We start from the raw sequence: 19,110 nt of genomic DNA, 5'->3' as shown, positions 1-19,110 counted from the left end.
GCAGGAAAAGGCATAGACGAAGTAGAGCACAAACTAACAGTCTGGCTCCTGTCCCCAGCTCTGTCACTGTCTGGCGGTTGAGACCTGAACACATCCCTTCGCCTTCCTATGCTTTGTTTTTCACACCTGTAAACCACTTCCCCTATTACACAGGTGCACTGTGACACCGCAGGTTGGCAGGTGCCCAGAGAGAACAGCCTCTTCCGAATCTGGAAGGTCATTTATAGCTTCTCTTGCTTGGCTGATGAGACAAATGCAATAGCCTAGTGTTATCACCAGAAACAAAACAGGTGCCCGAGTTTCCGGACTCATTGCACCACGGAAACCATCCTCCTGCAGCTCCCACCTGCACCGTGCAGTTTGTCCTTGCCACTTAAACCTAGGGGCAGCTTTCTTCGGAAGCCCTCGTGACTGATTCAGATGCATTGCAGGGAGACCATGCAAACCTGTATCGATTGCAAATTTAAATGGCAGAGCTATGCCATCACGATAGGCCACGCGGGATGCTCCTTGTATGCAGAGAGGAAAGAAAGATCAGAAAGGGACTTTCAGGAAGGAGTATAAATTGATCACCAGGCAACCTGCAAGCCCTGAGCACGTTGTAGGCTGGCGAGTGCTCTAACTGGAAAAACAACTGTGTTTCCCTGAATGAGGCTTCCAGCACAGGGTTTGAATCCTGCTCAGAAAAAAAGGGCCAAGGCAGAGCCCACTGCTTGCCAGCTCTGAAGACTCTTTAATAAAAAAAAGGAGAGGGGAGAAGCCACTTCAAGCCACTTGGATCTCATAAGTGGTTATAAACAAAACAGCCTGAACTGGAGTCAGGCTCCGTCGTGGCATGTTCTGCTGGTTCCCATTTCCCTTCCAGTTCTGGAGGCTCCACCCTAATTGGCAAGTTGATGTTTCTTTGATTTCCAAGATCCTCTGTGCTGCGTGCATCAGACGAAGGGACTCTGCATTACCTATTTATTAGCTTTTCTTTCTGAAGAGCGGCGCAGAGTATAGCTTTAATTCTTTCACAGCAAAGGGAAGAGGTCAGTAAACCTTCATGATCGGGCTAGCAAACAGCCTGGGGCAGCTTTATAAAGCAACCCAAAGTATGGGGAATACCATTGTTAGTATAAAAGATACCATTCTCACTACTAGGCTGCCTAGGCTGGGTGTAAACTGGGTTTCCTCCTCAACCCCCAGCTTTATCTGTGGACATCAGACTCAATGCTTAGAAAACCCGAGTCTCCAGAGCATTTCTACAATTCCAGCCGAGGTGTTTTTCTCTCGAGCGAGACATGCAATTTTTGACCTTTGCAAAATCAGCTCATTGCTTCATTCGCCCATTGCAGACTTCTATTCTCATCAGATAACTCAGTCACCGGATCTTCATCTTTGTACTGTAATAGCACTGAGAGGCCTCACTGATATCAGGGCCGGGTGCAGTTTCCACAGGCTACAGTAACCTCCATTTCCTGCCTGAGATGGTAGCTCCGTGCCATTTATACCGCAGTTTTGCTCTGTCCCACCCATGAAGTGAGAACATGCCTTAAAACCATTTCGACTCGCAGCAGGGCACGTCCTCGCCTTCTGTACGTTGGCAGGGCGCCATCAAAACATAAAACATGCATTGACGGAGCTGCAGCGTGTCACTCTAGCTGCAAATCTGCCCGGGTCTATGTAAACTGTGTAAAGGACTCTGACACCCTTCAGAGGCCAAGCTGAGGACGAAAAGAGCAAACTGTCCTGGAAAAAGCCCACCGAACCCAACAGAAGGATAATATGCTCAGAGAAGGATCAAACTGGCTTTTCAACTTCCGTAACAAGAGTGCTGTTTTCCACTTTAGTTCCTGGAGATGCTTAAAGGGGTTTCATAGGTTCATAGCTGTTCGGGGTTGGAAGGGACCTCACAGATCATCGGGTCCAGCTCCCTGCACTTGGCAATTAATCCTTGTGTTGAGTTGCCCTGCGACAGATCCTTACTGGCTCCATCCTTACTGTATTTAACCTTTTACAGCATTGTGACCGACGGCTTTCTTGAAAACAATTCCAAGCCAACGTCATCGTGGAACGGATTTTATTGGGAGCATGTTTTATAGCATAATCTCCCGTCGCTGTGAAACCATCTCTTCTAACAAGTTACCAAAGCTCTCTAATGATCAGAGGAGGCTGGTCTGGGATATTTACAGTCTACAGGTATTTCAGCATCCGAACAGCCAAGAGCCAGATTTATCCTGACAGGGGCTCCCTTGGCAAAATGAACACGGGTGGAGTCTCAAATCCGGCCTAGGGGAAACATGTATTTTTCTTAAAGGTGTATGTTCATTTAAAATAAATCTTTATAAGGGGTTTTCTGTTCTCCCAATGATGCTTTTATGAATTTTTTTTCCCAGTAAAAGGAAATACTGGATTATAACAGAGGGAGAAACTGGCCAGACGCAAAGTATTGCCAAATGCACAGGGTAAACACAGAGAAGAGCCGAGCGACACAATTTAGCAACCGGCTTTTAGTTCCAAGAGTCTTTGCCTCGCCTTACGATAGAGAAATGGCTACTTAAAAAAAACAGCACCAGCTCATGGAACAACGCAAGCGAAATGCAGCCCTTTACCGTTGTTCTCAGCGCCTTCGTTTGGAGTCGCTCAGAAACGTTTCGATTACCAGTACCAACCACGCAGAACAGAGCCCATTCATCCCTACATGCCATAGCTCTGCAGGTGAGCTGCAGGAAATAATCTCTTTTGAGCAAAGCAAGGTCTACGAGAGCCCTGAGCAGCTCCTGTTCCAACCGGTAGATGCAACTGGTGCCTATAAACACTAGCTAGTCAGATTATTATTCTTATGCTGCAAAGGTGGAATATGAGCTGTAAAGGAGAGCAAGAAACAATACCTTTTTCTAAAGAAGCTGGACAAGTTAAATCTGCATTATTATTTATATGAATAAACACGTTATATAAATAAGAAGCAAAAGGCGATAAAGAAAGGCTGGAGGGGACCTCCAGGGATTTCATAGATTTCTAGGGTCGGAAGGGACCTGGTAGATCCTCGGGTCTGACCCCCTGCTCCAGGCAGGAAAGAGCACTGGGGTTAAATAACCCCAGCCAGATGCCTGTCCAATCTCCTCTTGAACACCTTCAAGGTAGGGGAAAGCACCACCTCCCTTGGAAGCCCGTTCCATATTTTGGCAACCCTTACTGTAAAGAATTTCTTCCTTATGTCCAATCTAAATCTATTCTCCTTCAGTTTGTGGCCATTAGAGTGTCCGCTATTCCCTGCTGACCCCCCGTGATGAGTTTGTAGGCAGCCACAAGATCGCCTCTCAGCCTTCTTTTGCAGAGGCTGAAGAGATTCAGATCCCTCAGTTTGTCTTCATAGGGTCTTACCTGCAGGCTCTCAACCATACGAGCAGCCCTCCTCTGAATCCTCTCAAGGTTATCCACATCCCCCTTGAAGTGCGGTGCCCAAAACTGGACGCAGGTGCCCAGCTGCACAGAATGGGACCCCCCAGTCTATGGGTGTGTTGGAGGTTCTTTCTCCCCAGGTGCAACACCTTGCATTTATCCTTGTTGAATTGCATCCTATTCTGATCTGCCCACTTCCCCAGTCTGTCCAAATCTGCCTGACAGTGTGTTTACTATGCCCCATAGTTTAGTGTCATCTGTGAATTTGGACAAGGTGCTTTCAACACCTTCATCCAAATCGCAGATGAAGAAATTAAACAGCACTGGTCCAAGGACAGATCCTTGGGGGACACCACTGCCCACATCCCTCCAGGGAGAAACCACCACTCTCTGGGTGCGTCCCATAAACCAGTTTCTCACCCACCCGACTGTGAAAAAATCCATATTGCAGCTACTCAGTTTCTGCATAAGAATTGGGTGCCACACTGTGTCAAAAGCCTTTTTAAAATCCAGGTAAATAATATCTACTTCCTCCCCTGCATTTAAGCACTTTGTGACTTGGTCATAAAAAGAGACCAGGTTTGTCTGGCAGGATCCGCCTGCTATAAGCCCATGCTGGTTGCCCCTTAACATTGTGCTACCCGCTGGCCCCCTGAAAATGTGATCCTTAATGATTTTTTTCTAAGCTCTTGCTGAGAACAGAGGTGAGGCTAACTGGCCTATAATTACCCGGGTCCTCCTTCCTCCCCTTCTTGAAGATAGGGACCACGTTGGCCCTTTTCCAGTCCGTTGGGACCTGTCCCAAGTGCCACGAGCACTCAAACAGCTGCGCCAGTGGTTCTGCTATGTCATCAGCCAATTCCTTTAGTACCCTTGGGTGAAGATCGTCGGGGCCCGCTGACTTAAATACGTCCAACCGTTCCAAGTGCCCCTTCACCAGGTCTGTGCTAACCGTTGGTGGATTAGTACTACTCTCACCCCAGACTAAAGACTCATTGGGAGGTGTATTTGTATCGGTGTCCAGGAAAACAGAAGCAAATACATTATTTAAGAGCTCCACTTTTTCCATCCTATCAGTTATGAGTTGCCCTAACCCATTCTGTACTGGCCCTGTGTTACCCTGCGCCGCCTTCTTCTTGGATCACCAAATCCAATTCCCTGCCCGAGGCAGGATCATTCTTATCCAAACCATCTCTTAACAAATCTGTTGCCTAAGCTCTTAGCAAAACTGCACAGTAAACCTGGCAACCTTGCTCAAGGAACTTTTTATGCCAGCATCCAAATCATTACACATGTTTAACACCAGCGAGCGCAGGACATGCCTCCATGCGTCTCCACTCAAAATCTCTTACCATTCTGACACAGATCCACTATAATTACCCTTTGCTTGCAGCTAGTGAGCCAGTTGTCTATGAATCTCACAGTAGTATTGTCTCGCCCACATTTTTCCAATTTGTTTATGAACAGGGCATGTGGGACCTTGTCAAAAGCTTCAGTGAAGTCCAGACACACTACATCCACAGCATTCCCTTCATCCCCCCGTCCAAGCAGTTACTCTGTCAAAGACAGAGATCAAGTTAGTTTGACATGATTTGTTCTCAGGTTTGACATGAGTCGACACCATCAGCCAGCAAAGCAGAGAGAGCCCCTGGAGGCATTTTACAGCACAGAGAAGCTCTCGTTCCTTCTTGCAGTTTCAGTTCTAGGATTTATTTGAGAGCCTTGCTGGCCAAAAGAGATTTTCACAGTCAAGGATTCAGCCCCGGGTGCCAATGAGCTAGTGTCAGTGATGAAAGAAATGCATGGGTTCTGCAGAGCCTCAGGCCTGCCAGCAAATTTGTGGAGAAGCTGGTTGGCAGCTCCAATCCCCCGGTGCCTTGGAGTGAATTCCCGCGCTCGGAGACATGTCAGTCCGTGGATGTGTGGAGCGGTACTAGAGCTTTCTCAAGCCCTCCTGCTTTGCGCGTAGGTGCAGGATTTTGAGCGATGTGGAGATAAGCTGTAAGAGCTGACGTTCACAATTACTATCATTGTTCGGTGCTTCCAAGGAGAACGTTCCCTACTCCAACCTCGCGGGTCTGGTGGCTACATCCGTGATTCCCCGCCCAGGGCAGCAAGGATGCTAATGAAGACAAAGGGAGGCACGGAGGGAGAGAAGAGGCATAGTAACCTTACGGGCACTAGGGCCTTCCTACAGGGTGGCAAAGCAAGAGCAATAATTATACAAGATTTCCCAATCTGCCCGCCAGTCATCCCAGTGCCACGGCTAGCCCACGGGTAGACAAAGAGAGAGGGAAGAGGCGTGTGCCTGCTAAACTCTCTCTAGTTGGATATATTTGTTTGACTAACTAAAGCATGTCTCTGCAGGCTGTGCTTTTATGGGAACAAGAGGCAAGAAATAGGAGTTGCTAACTGATTCATGCCCTGCCTCAATCGTAAATGGGGAGTGTCTATAATCTAAACTGTAGATAACTCAGATAACTCAGGGAGGGAGAGTTGCTTAGTTGTTCCTTCTGCCTAACGTGTCAGATCCTTCAGTCCTTACGCAGGCCAAATGCCCACCAGAGTCCCATCCTCCTGCCCCAAGCAAAAGTTAGGAGACGAGGTTCTATAATTGCTGTTGGTAAAGAGGGAAAATAAGCCTTTCCTGCCGATCTCCGTGACTAGGGATCTCTTATGTGATTTACCGCACAGTGTTGCTATGAAGAAACACAGGACTGGAGGGAGTCCCCTGGACTGTTGAGTCCAGCCCCCTCCGTTCGCAGGCAGTCTTCGCCCCAAGCTGCCCCTTCAAGCCTTGTACACAAATGCAAGGCACAAAAGCAGACGCGCCAGTACCAGCTTAGGGCATGCCACAGGCAAAAACAGGGGAGACGAGAGGAGGCTTGAGGAATGGTTGCAAAGCAGGTGATGTGAACAGGTTAAATTCACATCCAGGACACTGTAAAACTAGCCTGAAGGAAGTGTTACAGGTGTTTATCGGGGCCAGCTCCTGGGTGTTCATAGGTGCCTCCCGCACAACAGGAGAAGCGGTCAGAGCAGACAAACGCACCCAACTGCAGTGCCAAGGCCTTGTGGCTATGCAGCTCTGAAGCCAAATGGGACCCTTGGTAAGGCAGGCAGCAAACCTCCTTGAAAAGAAATGTCAAGGACAATGGCTGAGCAAAGGGGTTTGATGAATGTGACGGTGCCCACACTAACTAGACAAACGGGCTCTTTTTACTTAGTGTTGTCTTTGCCATCATGTTTTCTTCTCATTACAAAAACAGACAAGGATGGAACTAGCTGACTCATTAGTGGCCCGAAGAGTCTCCATCCGGCTCAGGTCAATGTTCATCCATCTACCCTTTTTCCTGAGCCCCAAAAGCCTGAAGCCACCTCCCTTGGCTGTGCATCATGCACCAAGTGCTGTGGAAGCCTGTTAACAGTCAGGCGCTCTGGCCACCTGGACTGGAGCACCAGGCTGCACTGCCAAGTTGTTTCCATGGCAAGTGAAAGTCAGCCAGTGGAGCATCACCATAATCCTGGTTGGAGGAGCCTTGGGAGCTGGAGCTCTGCTCCCTCCCACCCTCCTTCCATGAACTCCCTGGCGCAGCCACTGGCAGCCTGCAACCATCTCAGCCCAGGTCATGACATTGGCCGCAGCGTTGGGACACGTGGTCCAAGCCATCGATTTAACCTTCCAAGAAGCCCTTTGATCTCCGAAAGGAAAAATTTCATTCAGCTCCTGGGAGCATCTAATAAGTGATTTCACATCTGCAGCAGTCTTTCTCGCTTTGTCCGAAGAACAAAAACTGCTGGCCAAGTGTAGGTGTAATGCAACATTAAAGGGGAGCTGGACAGAAATGAAAGCCGCTGTAAATACATTGATAGCAATGATGGAAAGATCAGAATATGCCAGGCAACTGGATTTCCAGAAATGGTCAGAACTTGTCTAATTCTCCCACGAACAGCACTGATGCAATCTGTGCACTGCGCCGGCTTCCAGCTACATCCGTGACCCTCTATATGGGTGCATCAGTATATCTCTTCAGCAGCCGCTACCCTGCGGTCCTTCAAGGAGGGCAGGGCACATCAGGCCCTAGAGACTGTGCCAGCATCACTGTGACAGACACAAGCAGGGACATCCTGTTTATATGAATGTTTCTCCAGAGCTTCGACTGGAACTTCAGGCTCCCAGTTCCCAGACACCCAGTTTGGTTTGGTGGCTGGGGTTCACTTGGGGAAAAGGGCAACCTGCAGCCAGGTTGGATCTCTCAGGTAAGTTGGGATCAGGCTTCTGGAGAAGACCTGAGGGCTGCACAAGGCGGGTCCAGGTGTCCCCTCCAGGAGCACTCGACTGGCACAGGGTAGGAGGTGCCACCATTCGGTGACAGAAAAGCCAATGCTCTGATCGCATGTGGTCATTTTGCAAGGGCCATATCTGACCTTCTTCCTTAAACAGAAGAAGATAAAGCCACCCTCCAGGCCAATTAAGGCTATTCTCTACTGTTCGTGTTCAGGTGACAGCACAGCCGCGGTGGATGCAAGTCTCCCAGAAGTATTATCTCTACACAGACACCACATTTGAGGGGAGAGTACTTGCTGCATACCAGCCCTGAGCCAATCCCTGTTGCTTTAAGAGGGAAGAGTATGCTCCATGGGTTCACGTGCAATACCCGGTGCTGCAGCATCAGCAAAAAAGCTGCTTTGGCTGGATGTCTGCAGTGCGCTGGCCCCTCTTTCCTAACACAGACATGCCTGGGAGTCTGATCTGGGAGGCCTGGGAGTTTGTTTTTCCTTGTCCAGGAAGGCAGCTGCCAAATCACGCATTTCCTTCCTCCAACAAGTCTGATCCCACTGCAAGACTCGAGCTGACCCATGCCTCCCCAGTCAGCGGCTCTGGAACGTGGGAGGTAGTGGGACAAAGGCTTCTCCTGCCCGGCTCCTTCCACTCGCTAAACCAGTAAATGCCATTTAAGCAGACATAAGGATAAATGCACCAACCAACTTGCACTTCCATTAACAGCACGAAAGAGCATCTGTGACCTGAGCAGAGGGAAGGGACAGGAGAGCAAGGGGGGCTGGTTTGAATCTCAGCCACACAATGGAGGAAGCCCCAAAGAAACCTCTTGATAGATGGGGACTCTAATCCGCTGTAAAACATGAATGCTCCGCAGCTTGCTGCACCAGGGCCCGATATGCAAAGACACCACTCAGCCCCGGTAGGGGTAAGCTCTGGGCTGCAATTTGGTGCCCAACGGCAGAGTAAGGAGTCACTTCCAGACACATGAAGATGGGGGTGATGCTCTGTCACCTCCAAGGAAAGGAAAAAACACAGGGATTTGCTTTGCACGCAACTCACAACTCCCAGTTGCCAAGCCTTCCCTTGCTTCAGCCTTACACAGTGCATGGGCCACAGCCAGAATCCCCAGATGTCTCTAATCAATCCCCAGAGGCCGTCACCTCCCCGCTCGGTCTGGGGAAGTGGGCAAACACAGCTATGCTCGCCCTGCCTCCAGAAACCTCACACACATGCTCAATACCAGGGGGAAGAACATGCAGCAGCAATGACTTGGAGCCTGAGAGAACACAGAGAGGGGAGAGAAGAGGCCTGGTGGCTGGCTAAAATCACGTGCCACCACCGACTGCACTGAGCCCTTCATGTCAATCATTGCACACTTGCTGGGGAAAAGAGCTGTGTGTGCATGTGCACACGTGATTCTAGAGTCCTGAGAGCAAGTTGGGATGTCTTCTTAGAGGAGATGCTCCCAGGCATCCAGGACCTACAGAACTGATGCAGGAATGGATCCCTTGCAGAAGTCCCCTGGTCTGGATTATACAGGAAATCAGATCACACTGGTCCCTGCTGGTCTTAAAGATAGATGTAGGCACCTAGCCCTTCTGTAATACCTGCAACGTATCCGACAGAGCCTCTGGGCTCACCCACTCCCCAATGGGATAGGTCCTGTTACAGCCTCTCTGCCTGCAGATGTGGAAACTGAGGCATACTCCAGAGAAACAACTTGCCTGAAGTCACATCGTGAGTCAGTGGCAAAGCTGGGCCTGGAATTCAAGTCTCCTCACAACACCCATGGGAACCTCTCAATCACCAGATCCAACTTTTCACCCACTAAGTGAAAGGAGCCCTATGTCACTACCACCAAAATAGGTTGGCTGTTTCCCTGCTTCAAATACACCTGCGGAGCTGGAGCTGCCCTGAGGGCAGGGGCACGAGAGTGGCAGTGCAGAGCCTCTGCTCGCACGGCTGCAACCAGCTGCTGGGCACTCACATCTAGATGAGCACAGGGGCCACTCTCCAGTGGGATCATTTCTACCTGCAGGGCACAAGGTCCTTTTTCAAAGCCAGGCTCATCTGTGTTGGTTCAAAGACAGCAAACCAGAAGCCCAGAAAGGTAACAGCAATCCAGCACAGGGGCAGTGCAACCCTGGGGTCTTGCAATGGCTCCAGATCAAGGGTCTAACTCAGCTCAAGGTTGCCCCAGTTGGACTTCCCATTCAGGTGGGGAGTCAAAGGCAGCTGGAAGTAAGGCTAGACACCATGCTAGCCTCCTAGGCCAACCTTTGACCTTTCTATTGACATCTCTGCCATAAAGTGAGGGCAGCTGACCAATTGTGACCCTTCCAGCCAGCGAAGGAGAAAGGGTTTGAAAAACAGGTAAGGGCTGCAGGAGTTATCCGTGACCCCATGCAAGAGTTTCCACATTACCCAAACTCCTGCAGCCCCTCACCTTCAGTCGTTGGCTTTGCAGGGAGATGCTGCAGCCAGATTCCACTTCCAACGCTGCACAGTGCCTGCATTGTCCCTTCTTGGCACTGCCCTCTGCGTGCTGGCCCACAACAAAGCACCGGGGCCAGAGCAGAGTTAGGTCATCCGTCTCCCTGTCCAATTAAACAACACTAACATCCTCGCCTGACAGCTGCAGTCAATTGGATCCGTCCTCACCCTGCCAGGCTGGTCTTGTCTGCTGAGGGCTTGAGTGACGCATAAAAGAGAGAGGGGGAGAGGCAGAGAGAAAGAATGGAGAGAGGAGATCAAGCCCTACAGGAGCAGGAGAAAGAAGTAGCTGGGTCTTAATGGTGGAAGTGCTGGGCCGGGGCTCTGGGATCCCTGGTTAGTTCCCAGCTCGCCAACAGCCTCCTTGTGAGCCCCTGGGCGTGTAACTTAGCCTTCCTCTTACCTCCACGTCCCTTCCACAATAGGGGTCGTGACCACTCCTGCCCTCCACCTTGTCTATCTGGAGCCAGGGCAGGGACTGCTGCTTATCTCTAGCGCTCAGACTCGGCCGGGACAATCAGAGTACACACAATCAAAAAAAAAAGGAACCGTCCATTCTGCCAGGGACAGGGTTAGGTCAGTCGCGGCCAAGAACCTACGCCACATTTAGAATGAGAGAAATGCTTCCTCTGTCTTAAATATATATATATTTATATGTGTATATATATATCAGTTTCCTGCTGGCCTTGACACTCAAAAATAGCAGCAGTGCCCAAGAGCCAGAAGGAACACACCCAGGAGAGAGACAGCCAGGGGACAGGGATTGATGGTTTCACTGTGACGCAGGAGAGAAATGCAAAAGGAACCAGCAAAATAGAGCTTTCATCCCCGTGATTCAGCTTGCACAGCCCCAGCAGCCCTGTGCAGTCACTCACCAAGCTGGCTGGGCACTCAGGAGCACCGAATGCTCACTGCTCCCATTGAGGATGGGAACCGGTACTCAGCATATCTGGAAGCCACGCACAGGAGGCCACGCTGTCAAAGCCGCTGGACACTGACATCAGGGACTTCCAGCAAGGCTGTGACAATGCCACTTTTGAAACGGGGTATTTGACTCAGCCTTTCTGGGGATGCAGCTCAGGATTTTACATCTCCCGCTCCTGGGCTGCCGGGATCTTGCTATTTCGCCCTGAATCTCACCATACTCATCACTTCTCACACACTAGCTCCTGCATTTTCTCTGATGATGGGGAACCTCTCCACTTTCCATTAAAACAAATACTCAGTTCCTAGCCCTTATGGTTGTGAAATGAGACCTTGACCTAAGGGAGACCTAAATCAGAAAACCAGCCATCCTGAGCTTTCCACAAGGGTCTCAGACTTTGAGGCTGTGTCCAATGTCCCTGAAATCATGGTCGACTGGTGCCTCCCGAGTCTGGGGAGGCACCAGATCGCCAACGATTGCCAAGCCAGCAGTGAAACGGGAAGTGCACTTCCGCCGGCAATTCCAGTTTCGCAGTTGGTGCTTCCGGGGGGTGCACTTCCAATCTCAGGGGGTGCGCATGCACCCATGTGCAGCCCCTATGCATCGCCAATGCCTGAAGTGCAAGTCTGCTCCTGAATCTTTGCAAACCAGGAAGAAGGACTTAACCCCTACTCACTATCATAACAGGTTCTCCACCAAGGAGCCTCATCCCACCAGCAGACACCATGGGCTGGTCACCGGGGCAGATACAGGCAGGAGTTAATGACTGTATTAGCCTGTCCAAATGTCCTCGCATCCTGAGGCAGCATCAAACACCATTCATGAAGGCACCACCGTCTCCAGTTCTGGATAGGCTGCGTTGGAGGTCGGTAGCAGGCCTCTGGGAACCCAAATCTGGAACATGCTACAAAGCCAACGTTGGTTGCCTCATCCCTACAGGCTCAGAAATGGGAAGTCAAAACGGAGGGGCAATAGATGTTCTTCCATGACTTTCAAGTCACCTTCTTGATTTTAGAGGAAGGAGACTGATTTCTGAAGGCTGTCCTGGAATCAGCAGGAGTAACATTCACAGTTATGGTGACTTGATTGTCAGCTCAGTTCTCCAAATAAATAAGAAAGAATGGACCAATGCCAACGTCAAAACATCCTGCTGCAAGTTTCTGGAGGCGAGAGACAGAAAGCCAAGGTTTCAGTTCAAACTTCTCCTACTCCTTCAGTCCAGGGAGCTCTGGGTTTCTGACCTGGAAGCATTTCTTGCTCTCCTGAGTTGTGCACGCTCAGCGAGTTGGAATATGGGCACTGGGCCCACAAGGATTTGGTGATAGCTCTATTTTTAGATGCACTTTCCTAGCCATTCACTCAGAGACATTGCTCTGAGGGTCCCCGTCCCCCCACTGCCCTGCTCGCTGTGTACCAAAGCCAACATGCAACAGACCACGGGGGTTTCAGGGCAGACCCTTAGAAGCCTTGTTCAGTGACACTGTCATCTTGAGAAGGCCACCTGGCCACACCGCGTTTTGCTGAGAGGTCCTCCCTTGCCACCAGGTACTCAAGATTCGATCCGAGTTAAAAGAAGGAAAGTACTGGAGAGGGACAGTAGCAAAGCTGTGGAGTGGGGAGAGACTGGACACAGGGTTACAGCGATAAGTCATGGCTGCTACAGTCTGCAATGGAGATAGGCCTTTGATGGCATCCGTTGCTTTTAGGACCTCTATTGTATTTGAGCAAAGAGGATCTTTCCTTTGTGCAAGCTTTGCATTCAGTTTCCCAAACCTCAGGCAGATTTAAGATTTGGAGCGACAGATCGTCAGGATTCACCGACCCAAGAAATCTGTACTGTGCATCACCATTAGAAACTCAAGCCACGGGGAGCCAAACCAAAGCGAGGCACGATCAAACGTCCGTGATGGTGAGTAAACACTGCAGCGCTGCCAGACCTCGCAGCACAGCAAGACACACGGCGCACACGCAAGGGAAGAACAACAGCTACAGCTTCCCTACAAGGAAGCCATATGGTATCACAGGGAGGGGATGGACCTGGAGCGCACAGCAGTGTGCGTGCAAGCACTCAGGTATTTGCAGCAGCCTCTATCTGCTGTGAGACATCCGGGGATACTCACCTCATCTTACAAATGGGGAAACTTGGGTGGATCCAAAAATCTTCGTGCAGGCTTGGCAAGCTAGGCCTTTTTCTAGGCAAGATGCATGCTCCACACCGCACAGGCTCTGATCCAAACATGGACCCCCGAGCTCTCCTGCCCCGTCAGCATCAAGAGAAGCCTTCCCCATGCTCGGAGAATGCCCTTCTGTCCCGAATAATAAGAGCAAACAGGGCCCAAACTTTGCCCAAAGAAAGCTCTGCACAAAGGAACTGCTTCCCCCACATCTGGGGTGGAACACAGCCGTGATTTATCAGTCCCTCTATGCAACCTTAGAGGGGAGGGAGTGAAGAACTCCGCAGCCATTTGCAATTATAGGAGGGAGGCTGGAGAGTAATTACCCAAGCTGGAGTCCGGCCAGATTTCCAGGGCTAAAGCAGTGTCACATGCTGCCAGAGAGACTGAAGTGCAAAGACTGGAGCTGCTGAATAGAACCGACTCTGCCTGCTGTTTCCTGGAGCTCCAGGATGTTCTCCTTTCCGTGTGTGCGGAGGTTGGCTGTTTAAAAAAAGATCACCCTCCTACCCCCAACTTTCTTTTCCTGGCAGTTCCTTGCCATTATGCACCTGCTGCCTTGAGGACCCTCTGAGGCCTCTTGGAAGGCACCTCCCCAGTTTAGATGGGGAGATAACTGAACTCCCTGAAAATCAGGCTGACTTGGATGTTGCTCTCATCTATTTTCTCCTCTCACAGGTTGTTCTGAATCCTCCAGGATCTGGTGACAGCATGTGCTTTGCCTCAAATAAAAATCCCTTCATTAAAATCTACAGTTTATAATGCAAAAAGTGGTGTCGTGATCTGGGAAGGCGGTTTCCTCCTGTCCCCACTGGTAGGAATCAAAGAAGTGCAATCGTGTAACATATGCCCTATATAGCAAAGAGCTAACTGAGTCTCCTTTAACTCGAGAGGTCAGGAGCCTGTGGTTCTGGAGCAGGAGTATTGGGGCTTTCCCTCCCTTCAACAGAGCCCTTATGAGTGCACCATTGCGGCAGCTGTGAAGCTCCAACATAGCCTTGGGTGCATTATAGGTAGACGTGGCGCGCCGTTTGCTAGGACGAGCGAAGGCAATCGCTGTGTAGGCAACCACATGCCTTGCTCATCGCTGCAAAGTATGCAGTTTTTCAGCCCACAAAGACCCACCCAAACTTCGGGCAGTAATGTGCCCTGGGCTCCATCCACCGCAGAGCTGATCACCCAGATGGTGTCTCCTCCTGCTGGTAGCCTCTCTGTCTCAGGGATCAGCCGAGTCCTCCTTCATTCACATCCCTGCTAGCCACCCAGGACTTCCCTGCCACCTCCGCCACAGACACCCGCCCACCCCAAATGCCAAGCCGCAGCTGCTTTCAGGGAATCACGCGAAAAGCAGCAGATTGCAAAACAGAGCAAGCGCCAGCATTAACTCACGGCTCTCTCTAATCATGAGCGATGGCTGGGGGTGGAGGGGGGGGGGAGAGAAAGCCCATGCCAGCTGCCAAGGCACTGGAAAAGGAGCAATGTATCCAGACGGTCACCCCTGGATTTCATAGATTTCATAGACATTTGGGCTGGAAGGGACCTCAAAAGATCATCGAGTCCAGCCCCCTGCCCCAGGGGCAGGAAGTCAGCAGGGATCATAGGATCCCAGCAAGATAAACATCCAAATTTCCCTTGAAGGAGTTCAAAGTAGGTGCTTGAACCACCTCTGGAGGCAGTCTATTCCAGGCCTTGGGGGCTCGGACAGTAAAGAAGTTCTTCCTTATGTCCAGCCTGAAACGGTCCTGGAGGAGTTTGTGATTGTTTGACCTTGTCACCCCTCGGGGTGCTCTGGTGAACAGACGTTCCCCCAGATCCTGGTGAGCACCCCGATGAACTTATAGGCAGCCATCAGATCACCCCTGAGCCTGAGCTCTTCCAGGCTGAAGAGTCCCATAGCTCTCAGCCTCTTAACATATGGTCTGTTTTCCTGAGCTCTGATCATGCGCGTGGTTCTCCTCTGAACTCTCTCGAGCTTCTCCACATCCTTTTTGAATTGTGCAGCCCAAAACTGGACGCAGTACTCCAGCTGCGGCCTCACCAAGGCTAACTACAATGTGAGAAGGCCGAGTACAACAAATGACGTCCTGGGATTTGCTTGAGAAGCATCTGTGGATGCAAGCCAGCATTTTGCTCACTTTACTAGCTGCAGCATCACATTGAAGGCTCATGTTCATCTTGTGGTCAATCATGACCCCCAAGTCCCTTTCGTCCGTAGTGCTAGCCAGCGTAGCACTGTGCCAAGCCTATAAGCATGCTGCAGGGTTTTCTTCCCGAGGTGGAGAACCTTGCATTTTTCAGTGTTAAACACCATCAGGTTCTCATCTGCCCATTTTCTGAGCCTGCCAAGGTCAGCCTGGATCTCCCTCCTGTCCTCAGGTGTGGGCACTTTACCCCAGAGTCTGGTGTCATCGGCGAACTTGGCCAGTCCGCTTCTGCCACCAATGTCCACATCATTAATGAAGATGTTGAATAGTGTTGGCCCAAGGACAGAGCCTTCGGGGACCCCACTGGGGGATCCTCCTGGCCTGGAGGCTGGGTTACCCCACGAGGGGACCCGACAGCCTGGAAGAGAGGTCGGAACACAAAGGAGGGAACTGCAACTGCATCCGTGCCAGACATCTGCTCCCTGGCCCGACTCACATGAGGGTTGGGAGAACAGGATCTTAAAGCCACGTGCCAGAAAACTTCACAGAACTGCATGGCTTTGTGGGGGCCAGACCTTCACAAGAGCCATCACGTGCATCCAGGCAGATTGCCTCCAAACCCCTTTTCCAGCCTTATGTCTCGTGGACCCCAACCCCACAACTTGAAAGCGAGTACCAGCACAGTCACACAGCACTATATGGGCCTAGCCTGGGTACCCAGAGCTGGCCACACTCCCTGCATCACAAGGGGCACAGACAACTTGTGGGGCTGTGAGCCATCCAGGGGTATGTCCTGGATTTTGCCCCCTCACTGGCAGCCCACACTAGTTATAGCATTAGCAGGACCAGCCAGCTCCTGGCTGCATCCTGCGCCTGTGTGCCAGGGAGGGTGAGCCAGCACTCAGGGTCACACATGCCAGTCCAGGCCCAGGAGGTCGGGCAGGAGTTGTGCCCACCCAGAGAAAGCCCCAGGCTCTTCTTCCTTTCACAAAAGCAGCCAGGTCTGGAGGCTGTCATGTTTCCCTCCCAAGGAGAAAGTGTCCTTAAGGCTTACAAAGTCTCACGTCCTCCCCTTGCTTTCCTCCTCCCCCCCACTGTAATTTTTAGCCCAGTGTTTTGCTTTAAAACTATTTGTGGGAGCCAGAAATGTTGACCACTTGCTGTGCTGGCCACAGGGAGAACAGGAAATACTTGACGGATGCCCAGAGTTATGTAAAGCGCTGGATAAACACAGCCTATTCCAGCCTCCTGCTCTCCCCGTGAAATCCTGTGCCTATTTAACAGGGGGGGGGGGCATGAAGTCGGTAATGCTCAAAGCCTCAGCAGCAGAGCTGGGAAGAACCCAGGAAAACTGATGACTGCCCTTCTGCTTTAAGTACTGGGCCAACGCTGCTGGTAGAGGGCCGGGGAGACTGCACGAGACCCGCGGTGAGATGTGCCACCGTCACATCGCTGCTTCGTCGGTACCCAGCCACTCGGCTTCTCCAAACCTGAATCCAAGTTTTATTTCCCCGGCTAAAATAACTGGCCGTGTTCTCAAAATACAGAGGGTTTCCATGGCAATGGCTGTATTTACTCCTGGGTGGGTTGTGAGTGAGTTAGAGGCGCCAGCAACAGGCTACTCGCTGTGCCTCCATCTTTCGCACATAAACTCTGTTTGGATGGAAAATTGTTTTGGCTCTGAGTTCCTTGCTTCCTCAGCCCCGCTCACCGAGCCCGCAGGGCCCGAGATGGAGGGCCTCAGCTCATTCGTATACCCCCATCCGCAGCCAGTGCTCAGTGGGACACATGGGCTGTGTTTGCACTGCTGAACCCTGCGCCAGAGAGCTGCGGCCTCTGACCAGGGGTTCAGACAGCTGCTGGGACTCTGCTGAAGATGCTCGTGCTGGAAATGCCACAAGGATGGGCAGAAAGGGTCCGTCGGAAAGCAGTGCTGAGCACACACGCAGCACACGGCAGCTCTACAGCCTCCTGTGCCCCTGGGAGACACGTAGGAAACTCCTCCACCTGCTTTGCTGATGAGGACAGAGAGCCCGGGTCGCAAGATGCCCATGTGCCAAACTGCCCAGACATTTCTCCATGTGCTCAGTGTTACACACTGCACACACACGCACAGGTGACAGCTTAGCCCAGAAGGGAGAGTGCCCGTGAGTCAGTGACGGAGCTGGGATCTGCAGAGTTTCCTGGCAATGCAGGCTCTGGTAGGGAGATGCTACGCTAATATGCAAGGGAGGCTGGAGCAGATGCAACGTTGGATGTTGGCCTGAGAAACAGCTGGACTCCGCGGCTGGAGTCTCGTCTATTATTTATTAAGAGAAACATGTTTCAAAGATGCTTTTGACCTTGAGACTCTGGGATTGGCGCAGGCACATGTACTGGTATGAACTGCGCGCTGTAGGACCTACAGCCGAGCTCATCTTCCGGGACCACGACCCGCAGCTCGAGGCTCCCCAAACCCCTCCACAAAAAAAGCCACAGGCATGCTCAGGATCTAGGGGAGGTGCCAGCGTTTCTACTGTAGTTTTGGCAGCGCGAAGGGAAGCCTGGAAGGGCCAGTCTGGAAAAGGAAGAGTTCAGACACAGCCCTGTGCACTTTCCACCTCTACCCTCCCGAAGCGCTCTCCTGAAATCCCCCCAAGCTGGGAGACTGGGGGTTTTTTTAGAGAGGGGGGAAGCAAAGTTTGCTGCCTGTGGGATCTCAGAAATGCCCATCCCGTCCCACAAGCGCTCTGGGGCACGGTGGGAGCAGCCTCCGTACCCCAGGAATCAGCACACGCAGGCTGGACCTCCGCAGCTCCCTCCCTGAAGGGGGGCAGTTCCCTTGCTCCCACCACACCCTCCACCCCAACTCAGCATCTCCCCAGCCTACAGCCAGGATCCAGCTACACCCCGGGAGCCGAGGACCCGCGCTTAAAGATGCTTCGTCGGCCCCACGAAGGGCATTTATTTTCCCCCGAAAGCTTGCAAAGAAGAATTTTTTTCCAACAAGAGCCCGTGTCCTTCGCCCAACGCCCCTGCCCGCACTTAATGGAAACTTAGGGGATGCTGGGCACCAAGGGGGGCACAGAGGGAGCAAAGGGGCTCCAGCCCCTTGCAGGGGGGGTGATCACTCACCTTGCAGCTGGGCGGACAGAGCCTCCTGCTGCTGCCGGTGCTTGAGAGCCAGCGCCTCGGCGCCGCGCACCTTCTGCTGCAAGTGGCCGTAGAGGAAAGCCCCGGCGCCCAGGCAAGCCAGCGCCGCCAGGCAGAAGCCGGTCTGCAGCAGCCCCTTCTGCCGCCGGGAGCACATGCCGGTGCCCATGGCCGCCCGGCTACAGCCCCCGCGCTGCAGCCGGGGGCTGGGGGGGCCCGAGCCCCGCTGGCCCCATGGCAGGGGCGGCAGGCAAACTTTGGCTTCCCATGTGCAGCGCGGGGCCGCCGAGAGCCGAGCCGCGCCGAGCCGGGCCGTGCGGGGCGGCTCAGCCCAGCCCAGCCCAGCCCAGCCCGCCCGCCCCCTGCCAGCGCCGCTCCTCCTCCGCCGCGCCGGGATGCTCCGCTGCTTGCCCGCGGAATTGCTGCATCCACCAAAGGGATCTCTTTGATGACACCGACTGGATTTTATATATATATTTGCATAAATTCAACTTGGTCTCATCGAAGAGATCTCCTCTCGCACGAGTCCTGATTCCTTTCGCCTCTAGCCCCGCGCCGCGGATACCTGGCTGC

At 52.1% G+C, this 19,110-nt stretch overlaps 1 protein-coding gene across 3 annotated transcripts in view; it reads right to left on the bottom strand.

The window, feature by feature from the left end:
- LOC102560400 (Golgi integral membrane protein 4) overlaps positions 1-18,855 on the bottom strand; it is a 63,401-nt gene extending 44,546 nt beyond the window's left edge. For 2 of the 3 annotated variants that reach the window (XM_006269152.4, XM_019476521.2), the window contains exon 1: positions 18,520-18,855. In XM_006269152.4, the coding sequence (XP_006269214.3) occupies positions 18,520-18,706 (187 nt within the window). In that variant the 5' untranslated portion in view covers positions 18,707-18,855. The remainder of the gene's footprint in view (positions 1-18,519) is intronic. The other variant, XM_014596083.3, reaches the window with a different exon arrangement.
- Between the last annotated feature and the right edge of the window lie 255 nt (positions 18,856-19,110).

The sequence above is a fragment of the Alligator mississippiensis genome, chromosome 13 (genome assembly GCF_030867095.1).
Source record: "Alligator mississippiensis isolate rAllMis1 chromosome 13, rAllMis1, whole genome shotgun sequence".
NCBI lineage: Eukaryota > Metazoa > Chordata > Crocodylia > Alligatoridae > Alligator > Alligator mississippiensis.
The sequence above is the reverse complement of the archived record's forward strand: the minus strand, read 5'-3'. Positions and strand labels throughout refer to the sequence as shown.